The sequence below is a fragment of the Globicephala melas genome, chromosome 20 (assembly GCF_963455315.2).
Source record: "Globicephala melas chromosome 20, mGloMel1.2, whole genome shotgun sequence".
Classification (NCBI taxonomy): Eukaryota; Metazoa; Chordata; class Mammalia; order Artiodactyla; family Delphinidae; genus Globicephala; species Globicephala melas.
In genome coordinates, this window is record NC_083333.1 from 47846587 (window position 1) to 47861261 (window position 14675).

The 14675-nt window shown below is 36.3% G+C and overlaps 1 protein-coding gene across 10 annotated transcripts in view; it reads right to left on the minus strand.

Moving 5' to 3' along the window:
• The window catches only part of GGNBP2 (gametogenetin binding protein 2), a 31327-nt gene that overhangs the window by 3423 nt on the left and 13229 nt on the right, over positions 1-14675 (minus strand). For 5 of the 10 annotated variants that reach the window (XM_060290420.1, XM_030881860.2, XM_030881856.3 and 2 more), the window contains 6 exons: positions 11090-11215; positions 10887-11000; positions 4756-4965; positions 3548-3722; positions 2205-2399; positions 82-229 (listed from right to left, as the gene is read on the minus strand). In XM_060290420.1, coding sequence (XP_060146403.1) covers positions 82-229; positions 2205-2399; positions 3548-3722; positions 4756-4965; positions 10887-11000; positions 11090-11215 — 968 coding nt within the window. The remainder of the gene's footprint in view (positions 1-81; positions 230-2204; positions 2400-3547; positions 3723-4755; positions 4966-10886; positions 11001-11089; positions 11216-14675) is intronic. The other 5 variants (XM_060290419.1, XM_030881859.2, XM_030881858.3 and 2 more) reach the window with 5 other exon arrangements.

Below are 14675 nucleotides of genomic sequence, written 5' to 3' on the forward strand. Positions count from 1 at the left end.
GGTTACAGGATCTCTAAAAGCTCTTATATTTAAAAAAAAAAAAAAGAATAAGGAGTTAATTTTTTAAAACTATTTACTTACCTTTCTTTATTTTAGGAGACCCCAAAAGATTGCCACTGCTAGGACAGGTACATGATGTATTTTCATTGGTAACAATTACTTCTACACAACTATTACCATCTTCAGTGCTGCCACAGGCTTTGCAGCTGTTTTCTATGAAGTCTGTTTCCTTTAAGGATCAATATTAAGAGATAGTAAAAAGCTTTACCTCCATAATGGCTATATTTTAATTTTCTTAACCTAAGATAGGAGTTACAAGGTTAAAAATTGAAAAAAATTATTCTCATGAAAAATCACTAATTCATTTCAAGACCAAGAACCAACAAAAGTAAGTTAAAGACTTAATGGTATCAGGGAAGTCTAGGAGAGCTATTCTCAAAGTGCAGTCTGCTAACTCCAGGTCAAAACCATTCCCTAGGTCAAAACCATTTTCATCATAACACTGAGATGTGATTTGCCTTTTTCATTGTCTTGACACTTACACTGATAATATAAAAGCAATGGTGGGAAAAGTTTCTTTAGCACAAACCAAGGCAGAGGCAACCAAGTATGTACTAACAGTCACCGTATTCTTCACTTGTCAAGCACTCTCATCAGGAAATAAATAGATAAAACGATATTTCACTTATGAATGTCTTTGATGAAGCAGTAAAAATGTGAATTTTATTAAATATGAACTCATGGCGTAGAGGTCTTTTTATTACTCTGTGATAAATGGGAAGAATGCTTAAAGCACTTTTGATGCATACCAATGTATAATAGTTGTTTCAAGTAAAAGTACTTGTGCAACTGTTTAAGTTGCAAGCTAAACTAGCTGCTTTTTCCTGGAACATCAATTTCACTTGAAAGAAAGAATAAGAGACAAATTATGGTTATTCAGACTTGGATATTTAAAAGACATTTTCTCAAAAATGAATGAAATCAGCCTATCTCTTCAAGGAAAAAAATGGACAGTCAATGATAAAATTCAAACTTTCAAACTACAATCAGAATTTTGAAAACTTGCATACACAAGCACAATGAGCTTGAAGCTTCCCAATACTTAAAAGACCTTTCTGATCAGATGAGTAGTGGTTTTAAGATGATTATATGATATTATATAATGAATGTCAATATCTGGAAAGATCTGCATAACTCAGTGAACCATTATGTTTCAAATGACCAATGCATGATGCTACAGAATCATGCATAAATAAAATCTATTCAAAGTGCCAAGACAGACCAATGGGTTTTAATTTAAAAGTATGAAAAGGTCACTGATAAGGTGTCAGGTTCCACATTGCAACTAATCTTTAAGAAACTACCACCTGTCAAGTTATAATGCCAAAGAAGAATATCCACAACTATCTGAAAAGGTTTACATTAAAATACTCCTCCCTTTTCCTACTATATATATCTGGGTGAAATCAGACTTTCTTCACATGCTATAACCAAGCAACATATGCTAACAGACTGAGTGAGAATTTACCTGATTCCTTTTAAGCCAAATATTAAAGAGATTTACAAAAATATAAATTAATGCCACCCTTCTCAATTTTTTCTAGTTATTTTTAAAAAAATGTTCATTTTAACATATAGTGGGCTTATTATTTTTAAAAGAATAATAAATAACTTTAAATTTGTCCATTTTAATTTCTAATACACTAAATGCTGATAAGTATAACCCACATAAACAAAAGCTCACTGGGCTCCTCAATTTTTAACAATGCAAAGAAGGGAATTCCCTGGCGGTCCAGTGGTTGGGACTCCACACTTCCAATGCAGGGGGCAGGGGTTCGATCCCTGGTAGGGGAATTAGGATCCCGCATGCTGCGTGGCACGCCCAAAAAAACAAAAACAAAACAGAAAAATGCAAAGGCGTCCTGAGACTGAAAGTTGAGAACTGCTCTAGGTCATGCATGGAGTTAACTTTTCACATTTGGACTATGATCTAGCAGAATACTAAGGTCATGTAATAAGTTAACTAGCCAACATTGTCTCTAGAAAACAAACAAACGACATTAAAGATTTTGGTTTATACAGATTAGAGTAAGAAAAAAAGCCAATAAAGAAGCCAAAGGAGCCACATTCTGGGAAAGCACAGTAAAAGTGCTGAAATCTAGAAATAAGCTATATATTTATGAGTCAATATCAAGAAATACTACCTTCTCTTGGCTTACTTCCTTTTCATCTGCTGTTTGTAAGGGAGTAGGAATATCACATACACATTTATTTTTTCGTCTATTCTTCCGTTTTTGGCGTTTCTTTTCTTGCTTGAGTTCTCTTACTCGTTCCTCCTCTGAAAATTCTTCACAAAGTTGTTCCAATCGACTGATACCCTGTACTTTTTCCACGGTCATCTATTATAAAACAAAGCTGAGACTGAATACTGGCCCAAACTTCCCTTTATTTTCCATGGAAATTCTCACTTGTTAATTTTAAATGATATCACACACATAGAAACTGGTATTTCATGCTGCAATTTTGTCAGGTTAGTTTTCTCATTGTATGAAGAAATGGATGAATATTTACTTTGCTGTGTCTTGTCAGGCAGTCCCCACAAAGAATTTTAAATTTTAATACCTTAAATGATGACAGTCTTAAAATCTACTCAGTAAATGAATATACAACTAATTCCTACCGGAAAGGTAGACTTACACATACTCCAATTTCAAACCACAAATATTCTAGTTTCAAATTTCAGAATTTTAACACAGCAAAGTAAATATTCATCTATTTCTTCATACAATGAGAAGACTAACCTGATTAAATGATCTAGTTTCTGAAGACACAAACATTCAAAGAGAAAAGGAATAAGAAATCTGTTCAGCAAAAACTAGCACAAACCTCCTCAGACTCCCCAGAACAGTGTTTAAAGTTCATGGATGGGCTTTTGAAAAAGGGTTTATAGCTTTCGTACCATTTTCAAAAAGGACTGGTGACCAGTTAAAGAGTTACAACCATGCCCTAGAATATAACAAAATATTCACTAGCCAAAACTTTATGTTCTACAGAGTATAACTGAAAATAATGTTACCAAATGACAAACATGAAACCCAATACCAGCATTATAAAGAGCCTTCAGTGTGCTTCTAAAAAGTAGCTCTCATATCATGGCATTCAGACACCATTTACTCCATATGATCGGAAAGAAGCAGGCAAACTGGGACTCATTAAATGTTTCTAATTTTGATGCTTATTTTTGGGTTGCTTTTAACTTGTCAACAGTTATGTTTCATAGCAGCTTCTCATTAAATAATCATCAATTTCAGTTTTCTACTTTCAGAATGTCTAAAAATCAAGGCTGGCAGAGGAACAGGATTAAAAAACAAAGAAAAAAAATCCATAAACAACTTCTAAATTTCAGTTCCCCAGCAAACTCCTCTCCTAACCCCCCAAAAGCCATGACCAGTAGATCACAGCTAAGGCAAGGTAAGAGTGGTGATTAAGATTCAGTCCAATAACTTAACTAAGCAATCTGGACACTGAAGCAGTCCACTGTTCTTACCTCAAAACTCTTGCGTAAAGCATCAACACCAAGATAGAAAAGCATCTGCCACGTCTGCTCTTCTGCCCGTAGTTTTTGCCAGATTCGATGCAGTCTTTCATAAAGATGAATTCCCAAGCAGGTCAGAACTTCTTCTTGAGCTATATCTATTGTCTTAGCATGCCTTTCTCTTCTCCTATAAAGGAGAATAAATCACACATATTTCCTAATACCCTTAAGCTGAAACAGTAAAAGATGGATAACACCTGTGCAAGTTCAGGTTTTAAACACAGTCTGCATGCCTAGTAACAAACTAATAACAAGACAGTTATACATTCAAACTCAATGTATATATAAATACACGAGCACACATGTATAAAACCAATGAGAAATACACATGCAGGTAGAACTCAGCCTTAATATTGCTAAACATAAGGTAATTCAGGAACTGGCCCTAAAGAGATGTTTTCCGGAGCACAGAGAAGTCATCATATGTTAAGTGTCCAGCTCAAGTAGGCATGACAGTTCACCTTCCAATTACCGCAAATGCCTGTTTGGTTTCTGTTCTTTTTTTTGAGGAGAAAGACAATACCACCAAAGTGATTCAATCATGGGCAAAAGCCCTCTAGGCCAGTCTTCAGTAGAAGTGTTCATGAACTTCAGTGATAAAAGGATTGTTTGTATTCTGAATGCCTAGCAGAAAGTAGGCACTCAAATGAGAGTTGATACACAAAACACAAGGGGAGGTGGGTTCAATTGATTGTGAATAACTTTTTTGATTTTCTTTTTACAACAAAGCCAGAGATAAAATTTTAGCTTCCTATATAATTTAGTAATAATATACACAGTTCATGAATTACATTCAATGAAGTATTTCTTAACCCCCTGCTGCAAAGATCTCACTTCCTATGCAAAAACCATCATTATAAACAAAATTTAAACATGGAAACGCATGGATGGAGGGGGAAAAAATCCCTTCTAATCATTTTCAAGTGAAAATGATAAGCTATAATAATGAAAGCCAAAAAAAGCCTGCCTACTTCAAGCAACAAGGAGAAGACAACTGATCGACATTTTCTCCCTGTTTTTACTCAGTCAACTAAATGCATATTTCAAAGAAAGCAAAATCTTTACAGGCACACTTTAATTTATACATGTATCATATGTACTGAGGCAGAAGGATAAAATGAAGCAAAGCGCTAGATAGCCCATTCTAGCAAATTACATACTCATACCCTCCTGCGAACTCTGGCTCAGCACGACCCAAAAGATGTGCAATGAAGTCTGTCTCACAGCAAACATGTATGTGTCGCTCATGTGGACAGCACCGCAAGCCTTCATAAAGTGCAGCACAGTAGCCCTTCTCTTTGCTGCAATCAAGTTCACCAATAAGGATATTGTATGCTCGGAGGACTTTATTTTTGCAATCAGTGCAAAACCTGTTGAAAAGAAAAACCTCAAAATTAAGAACTGGCTGTGTAATTATTTCATGAGGTATATAACAGTGTACTAGACAATGACACTCCCCTCCCATATAGAGCATTTAAAAAAGCCTCCATACACACATGGAAAACATACACATATAAGGTAAATACACATTTAGGAATTACATGGGTATAGCTAGATCTCCATTTGCAAATGCTTTTTAAACTAGAGAAACACATGGGCCTAAAAGAATGAGGCAGATAAATACCTGTTAGTGCATAAAATACATGGCCAGAAAATATTAGTTGCCAAGGACTAGCTTATCTTCACTTCAAGAGCTATTTGTGCAGGTCAGAAAATAAAACAACAGAGGCTACCAACCAGTGACTCTAGGATCCCTCTCCTTTCAGCCCCTGAAGATAGTTGGTATCTTCAGCCAGTACACCTTGATTCAAATTTTTACATTTTAATACATCACCAGCTAAGTATGTGGGGTGGGAAGGGCAAGAAGAATGGGAAAGTGGTACATGTAATTTTTACTTTACTGGTAATTTCCAAAATGTCAAATTCTTTCCTCCAAAAGAAAATGCATGTTTCTCAACACTCAGTCATAATATAGACAACATATATGTAGAAATGTGGTTTAAACTTGACTGTACAAAATGTGGTAAAAGTACAGAAGAGCATGTGAATGTAGAAGGATGTAGAAAAGTTTTCTTTTAGAAACCATTTTTTTTTAAATACAACTTTATAAACAATTGAAAATAACTCACAAATAATAGAATTATGACTACGACCGAGCAATTTACAGAGAAGTAACTTAAGGTGGTGGGCAATATATTCCACTATAAAGAGCATCAATAGTAATCAAAGAAATGCAAATAAAATCAACAGTAACGTATCATATACATATAATTCACTATTCAATCAGAAAGAAAAAAGAATAAAGCCTGGTTTCTTTATTTTTGAATTCCTGAAATAAGGAAGAATTCGGTCTGGCGAAAAAGGCAGGCTCACAATATTCATAACTCTGAGAAGATCAGCTGTGGTGGAATGAGGAAATTTTGCTCTCTTTGATTTAGATTCATCTACCCACATGAGCTTATCTATTCCCATAGCTTCAGTCAACATGTCTGACTCTCGACTCTACAGCTCTGCTCAAGTCTCTGTCCTTGCCTGAGGACCAGACCCATATAGAAAAAATGGGCAGCAACACAGATGTCCAAAAGGCAACACATTAAATTTGTTGTCCAAACCCAAGGGCAACACGGTTCCCTTCTTATGTTCCCTTCCATCTGTGTTAAGAAATCACCATTCAATATGGGGATATATGTATACATATAGCTGATTAACTTTGTTATAAAGCAGAAACTGACACACCATTGTAAAGCAATTTCACACAGTCACCCAGGATGAAACCTCAGTTAATTCCAACTCCTCCTTAGGTCCTGCTTTTAGGGGTGGAGCCAATTGGTATCAATTCTTTCTAAAATTCCCTTGAAGGTCAATTCTTTTCAATTGCCTAGACAGTTTTTAAAAATGCTTAACAGGTTTCCCTGCTTCCACTCTTACTGGCTCTAATGCATCTCTCATACCAAAATAATTTTTTTAAACAAATCTCATTGCCTCAATCTCAGCTTAAAAAACTCCCCACTGTTTATGAATAAAGTTCAAACCCATTAAGGCCTTCAATGACTTCTCTTACCCAATCTACTATTTCCAGCCTTATTTTCCAAGATTCACCTCTCCCTTCATGGTCCCTCTACTCTACCCCGCCCCCCTATACACACCAGATATATAATGGACTTTTTTTTTTTTAATTGAAGTACAGTTGACTTATAATGTTGTGTTAGCTTCTGGTGTACAGCAAAGTGATTCAGATATATAAATATATATATTCTTTTCCATTATGGTTTATTACAGAATATTGAATATTGTTCCCTGTGCTAGACAGTAGGACCTTGTTTATCTATTTTATATATAGTAGTTTGTATCTGCTAATCCCAAACTCCTAATTTATCCCTCCTCTATTCCCTTCACCCTTCGGTAACCATAAATTTGTCTACGTCTGTGAGCCTGTTTCTGTTTTCTACGTCTGTGAGCCTGTTTCTGTTCTGTAAATGTTTCACTGTATCATATTTTAGATTCCACATACAAGTGATATCATATGGTATTTGTCTTTCTGATTTACTTCACTTAGTATGATAATCTCTAGGTCCATCCATGTTGCTGCAAATGGCATTATTTCATTCTTTTCTATGACTGAGTAGTAGTCCACTGTGTGCGTGCATGCGTGTGTGGGTGTGTGTGCATGCATGCACACAGGAAAGTTGAATTCTAGTTATGGGAATTGCAGAAGGCTTCTTTAAGGATGGACGTGAAATGAAATGAATATATGTTAAAACAGAAGCTCTAAGCCCATTTTGTGAACAGAGGCAATAATGTTGACAAGTAAAGTTAAATCATTATGTTTCACTAATGCTTAAAAAATAGACACAGAAATATACAAAAATTAACCCAAAATGGGTTAAAGACCTAAACATTAAGACCTGAAACTATAAAAGCCCTAGAAGAAAACATAATAATGGAATAGATGATGATTTCTTGGATATGGCATCAAAAGCACAGGGAACAAAAGAAAAAATAGACAAATGAGACTATATCAAACTTAAAAACTTCTGTGTAGCAAAGGAAACAATGAATAGAGTGAAGGACAACCTATGGAATGGAGAAAATATTTACAAACCATATACTGGATAAGGGGTTAACATCCAGAATAAATAAAGAACTCTTACAACTCAATAACAAAACAAACAAAAAAAGAAACTGATTAAAAAATGGACAAAGGACATGAATAGACATTTCTCCAAAGAAGATATACAAATAACTAATAAGCATATGACAAAATGCTCAATATCACTAATCATCAGGGAAATGCAAATCAAAATCACACAATATCACCTCAAACCCACTGTATGGCCACTATCAAAAAATTAGAAAATAGCAAGTGTTGGCAAGGATCTGGAGAAACTGGAACCCTTGCACACTGTTGATGGGATTGTAAAATGGTGCTGCCAGCATGGCAAATATTATATTGGGTTGGCCAAAAAGTTCGTTTGGGTTTTTCCGTGACATTGTACAGAAAAACCAGAATGAACCTTTTGGCCAATCCAATAGTATAGCATTTCTTCAAAAAATTAAACACAGAGCTATCATATAATCGAGCAATCCTAGTTCTGGGAATACATACAAAAGAATTAAAAACAGGATTTCGAAGAGCTTTTTGCACACACTCATGTTTGCTGCAGCATTGTTCACAATAGCCAAGATGTGGGAACAATCTAAATGTCCACTGACAGGTGAATGTGGTGTATACATACAATGGAACATTATTCATCCTCAAAAAGAAGAAAATTCTGTCATCTGTTACAACGAGGATGAACCTTATGGACATTATGCTAAGTGAAATAAGTCAGACACAAAAAGACAAATACTGCATGATTCCACTCACATGAGTTATATAAAGTAACTAAACTGAAAGTAACAAAAAAACAGAATGGTGGCTTGCAGTGGGTGAGGGGAGGGGTAAATGAGGAGTTATTGTTCAATGGATGTGGTATAGCTTCAGTCATGCTACATGAAAAAATTCTAGAGATCCACTGTACAACAATGAGCAAATAGTTAACAATACTGTACTGAACACTTAAAAACTGTTAAGAGGGCAAGTATAAGTTGTGTTTTTTTATCACAATTAAAAAAAATCTTCCCCTTGGTGGGAGAAATGGTCACGGACACAGAAATAAAAATACTTCCGCGTTTTCAAGCTATAATGTAAGTTTAGATTTTTGAGTAAATAAATGGTTAAATGTCATACAGTACCAATAATGAAACTTGAAATATTTTCCCCATATCTTACTGCTTTAAATCCTCAGTCTAATATGTTTGTACGTAATCATAAGTAACATAAGTAAACAGCAATTCAAAAATTTATATGTAAGCCACAAGAATGAAAGTGATTTTTCCTGTTTTCAAAAGTAACCTTGCACACAAATTTAAAAAACATTTTCTTGGGCTTCCCTAGTGGCGCAGTGGTTGAGAGTCTGCCTGCCAATGCAGGGGACACGGGTTCGTGCCCCGGTCTGGGAAGATCCCACATGCCGCGGAGCGTCTAGGCCCGAGAGCCATGGCCGCTGAGCCTGCGCGTCCGGAGCCTGTGCTCCGCAGCGGGAGAGGCCACAACAGTGAGAGGCCCGCGTACCACAAAAAAAAAAAAAAAAAACATTTTCTTAATTCAGAGGTTTCAGTTTCCTAACACCTCATTTCTAATAATGTACTATCATAAAATTTAACTGGCTAAATAGTGTTATAAAATCTTTATTATAAAGTGCTCAGAAAAGTCCCCTAAATAAAGTAGAAGTGCCAAGAAGGTCCATTATTCAGACGTTTAGAAATCATTTTCAACTGACTGTACCTCAAAAACTCAACCTGTACCTAAAACAGCTAGATACACAAGATTAACAAGGACTTGCAAATCTGGCATGCAAAGGTTCACGGATGCGCTTACTGTGTGCCAGATACTGTTCTAAGTAAGTCTTATTATGTATCATCAATCCTCACGACAAATTTAATCTTATAATAAATCCTATTAAGACCATTTCTATCATTATTTTTGTCTTAAAAAAGAAAAACACTGAGGCACAGAAAAGGAACTTGTACAAAGTTATAATCAGTAGAACCCAGATTCAATGCAATCTCCCTTAATTGCTCTCTTAATTGTACTTCTCCCCTCATCCTTAACATATTTATAAAATGGACTCCACCTTTCTTATAAATTACTGCCCCTTAAACACAGGAAATATCTAAAACCAATATAGGAAATTCCAAAACATTAGCTATAGTAACTAGTAATTTATCACCCGAAAAAGCTATCTTTTGGGGACCAATTCATATTGAATACAAGGATCAATTCATATTGAAAGAGAAAGGAATCTATAACAGACCTATACATTTACGTTTTACGGTTAAAAATCCCCCTCCCAAACTCCAAATAATTGACATATTCTCTACTCTCTTGGGTATAATCAACTAAGGCAAAAAACAAGAAAGTTTGTAATTCTAAAAAAAAAAAACACTTAATAAACTTAGTATGCAGGTAAAGTCATTAGCTCATTGCCATACAAACATCAGTGTTGATAATGCCAGTTTTTATTATTTACATGTTTTCTAGAAGTATCCCCAAAGTAATTGTGTATATCTCTCCCAAAGTCAAAGAACACACAACTACAAACCCAACATGTGACAAATTTATATGAAAACAGTACAACTCCCCCCCAAGAACGCCATCTCTAGATGGCTCCCTTACCAGTTTCCTTTCCTACTGCACTCTCCCTCCCTATGAATTTCCAAATGTTAATGACACTTAGAAAATTCCTTTGTAAAGTAGTATTCTAAAAAGAAAAATCTGAAGTTACTTTTATAGTACAGGAAGCACATGAATTCCAACTCTATTTTTAGGTCTTCACGATTAAAGAAAATTAATTCAAAATACTACTAAGTAAAAGCTGCTATTTTAACTTTAATTTTGAAAAATGACATCATGAAATGCTTCTATCATAAAAACAAGGAGTACTAGAATTTCCACAGTGATTAAGTACACTTTACTTGATTTACAGTTATTGTGCGTTTCTTGAAAGGCTGGCCTGGAACCAACAGGTAGAAATTACAAAAAATGGAAATGCTGGCCTAACACAAGTCAGCCAACACTGAGAGTCATCCTATAAAGGAACTGCCTACCCTAACATTAAACTCCGCCTCATGTCAGGTATTAACGGGAAGGCTGGAGTACTATTATGTGAAGAAGGTCAGTGACAGGTCAGTCTGGAAGACTGACAGCTAAGGCGCCTTCCAACTACACCATGATGATCTTTGGACTTACCTGTGTTTTCGCAGATACGTTTCTAGTGTTTCCAAAAGACAACTAGAGTCAATTAAAACTACTTCATCCCTGCATTCTTGGGACATTAGTTCCCATACGTCCATCCAACAACCTCTGCAGAAAGAATCAAATCTTAGTGAGAAGAAGGAATATACAAGGGTAAAACATTTAAAAAAGGTGAGTAAAGGATTGCTTGATTTTACCTGGCTGTTCCCTGGAAAGGTCCATAATGGAAAATGATCCTACACTTGCTGTCCTTCCTGTGGTCTTCACTACTTCTCTTATATGTACTTAACTTCTCTGAACTGAAACTGCTACTGCTCCCTTCACTGTAGTACAGTACAGTACAAAGCTTAGTGACACTGAGATAATCTGAAGGAATAATTTCTATAGTCTAAATTAAAATCATGAACTCTTTAATACATTAAGATATTAGTATGATAAGTTTGCAAATTTGTATATAATTACATATTTAACCATATTAAAATGTTACTTAGACAGGTGCTCATATCTTTATACAAAAACTTCTGCTCAACTATTAAGTTTACCTGATATAATTTAACAACATTTACACTTATCAAGATAGTAACTGGTTAAAATACTAAGCATTTTATGAGCAAATCTACTTGGAATGTTTTAAACTCAAAAGGGCTGAAAAAAAATAAAATATTTTCACCTATAAACATGGATCAATCTTCCACAAATTGAAAATACTAAAAAGTGTTGATCTACTTAATGTGATTTTATAGCTAGCCCATGGCAACAAAATTCTTATCTACCTTCACATTTACAAGTAACTGGGAAAGTCACAGATTAATCTAATTATAGTAAATAAATTTTTATTTTTACTAAAATAAAGATAGCATACTAAGATGAACACTTTACACAGCCTAAATTAGTAGTAAGTACTATACAAATAATTTTTTGAAAACTTCCTAAAAACTTCCCAGACTCTCCCTCCCCCACAGGTTGCAATGTGGCACTGGTCATGCATTTTGCTTGGCTGCAGATGTGCATTCCAAGAGAAATATGTTTCTATATTCCATTCAATGATAGTCTTCTTGATTTTTCATGATTCTGAACAACTGGCTCCTGCCTGTTCTTCTGCAGGGTCTCACTACAGTCCTAGAAATTCATTACCTGGGATGCTTGAGATGGAAGAACTTCTGAATCTTTACTTAACCTACTCTATATACCTAAATAAGTATTTCTCAACCCCCTGCCCACCCTATAAGGTCATACGTATAATTCAGCTCCCTACTCCCATCTCACAAGGGCTCAGGCCAAGGATCAATGTTCCTTATTTTTGAAACAAAAACCTCAATTCTTGCTCTGCCCTGCATCTTATATCCTTCTATTCTCATCTCCCAAATTTGCAATTTTCTATGCCTGAGTGATCCATAATCTAAAACTGAGTAACTCTCAAACTCAAGTTCTCATTATTGAGGAAAAGGTTCATGAAATCGGAGCTGGGGAATGATTATTATACCATCAGAATGTGAAAGCATTATTCTAAAAAAAGCTTGAAAAAAATTTCTACAGCTCAAATCAAGATTTTATCCATAATCTCTCCAGACCAAATGTCTTTATATCACTCCTTCCTTTCAAGATCAAGCTCTCTAAAAAAGGAAGTCTTTTCACTTCCTTGTTCTACTCCCACACCTTCCACTCACAGTTTAACCCATTACAACCTTGCACTGCATGCACTTTTCTACCCATGCTGATCTAGATTGTTTCCATTCAACCACAGATCTGCTCATCAAGATCACCAATTATCTCAGTGTTGCTATATCCAACAGACACTTTTGGGTCCCTGCTAACTCAGCAACCTTCAACACAGCTTACCAACCACCACCCGCCCCCCGCTGCCCCACACTCTTTTCCCTTGGCTTCCTCCTACCTCTCTGGCGATTCTTTCTCGAGTTTCTTTAGGCTTATTCTTTCTACCATTAAACTGAATTCCTCAGCATTCTTTTCTACTACTCTACTCTTCCTCTAGGTGATCTTATACAGTTGAACAACATGAGACTGAATTGCGCAGGTCCACTTACGCACGGATTTTTTTCAGTAGTAAATACCACAGTACTACACAATTTGCAGTTCGTGGAATCTGAGGATACGAAGGAACCATGTATACAAAGGGCCAACTAGAAGTTACACAAATTTTCCATTGCGTGGAGGGTCGGTGCTCCTAACCCCTGCACTGTTCCAGTCAACTGTAGGGACTTCCCTGGTAGTCCAGTGGTTAAGAATCTGCTTTCCAATGCAGGGGATGCGGGTTCGATCCCTGGTCGGAGAACTAAGATTCCCACATGCTGCAAGGCAACTAAGCCCGCGCACCACAACTACTGAGCCCAGGCGCTCTGAAGCCTGCGTGCTGCAACGAAGATCCCACATGCCCCAACGAAGATCCCACGCGCCGCAACCAAGACCTGACGCAGCCAAATAAATAAATTAATTTTTTTTAAAAAAGAGTCAACTGTATATCATTCACCAGCTACAGGCCTACAACTCTGGCCTAGACCTTTCTTTCAGACCTCGCACTTACTCCCAGACAGACAATAACTTGGGTTTACTTGCATGAATGTGAGAATACTCTCAAGAAAACTGAACTAGATTGTTACTACTGATTAGGCTAAAAGGTAATTAACTGTATTACACTTTCCCCTGAAGAAAATCTAGAGAGAGAAAGGAGGGAACAACACAGGGAAAATATAAAAAGAAAAGTCATAGTAGCATAGAATGGCAGTGACCATCCAAAGTGGAGGAGAAGTCTTGGCTAAGCAGACTAAACTCTCTGGCCTGCTATCTACATGGCTTGTGGGAATAACTGAAGCTACCTTAGGAGGTGTTGCTTAACTAACTCCACTCACACTGACTGCATAACTCAGCAAACAACCTTGCAAAACATTTGTCTTCCCATGTGGTGGGGCTAGAGCTGAAGCAGGATGTGAAGTCTGTGGAGGACTGTTTTTTGTTTTTAAGCTGAAATATAGAAAAACATAGCTGTATGTCAATTTAATAAAAGTAGATAACTGATGAAGCAAAGTCAGAGAGAAAAAGAGAAGAGGTGGAATCTGGAGCAAGAGTGGAAGGACTGGTCTTTGAAGGAAGGTGGCAATGAGCACAGATGTTTAAGATGTTGGGGTAGCTGTTGCTTTTCAGCTCAATGAAGAATATTCGTAACAAAAACACAGAAGGCAGCCTTTGTATTATATCATACTACTCTGTGGCTTTAGTCAACAGGTTATTCAGAAAAGGTTACTGTCTAATGAGAAAATTAGAATGGATTCTGCATTCAGAAAGTCAGGAATTCTTTAAAGACATTGGTAAATCAGGTATACGAAATAATTATCCTTAGATAAGCACTTTAGGTTGTGTAGAGCTTTACTGGGTTCAGAGCTCTCACACTTAGAAATCATATAAAGTGTGGTTCTTGTTTAGATCTTGATTCTAACAAATCAGTGTAAGAAGACACTTTTAGAGAGAGTTGGGGAAATCTGAATATGAACTGGGTATTAGATTATTATAGTTAAAAGTTTTGTTAGGTGTTACAATGGCACTGTCATGAAAGAAAATATCACTGCATTCAGAGATGAATGTGGAAATATGTAGTAGTAAAATAACATGATGCCTGGAACTTGCTTTAAAATACTTCAGCAGGGCTTGCCTGGTGGCACAGTGGTTGAGAGTCCGCCTGCTGATGCAGGGGACACGGGTTCGTGCCCTGGTCTGGGAAGATCCCACATGCCGCGGAGCGGCTGGGCCCGTGAGCCACGGCCACTGAGC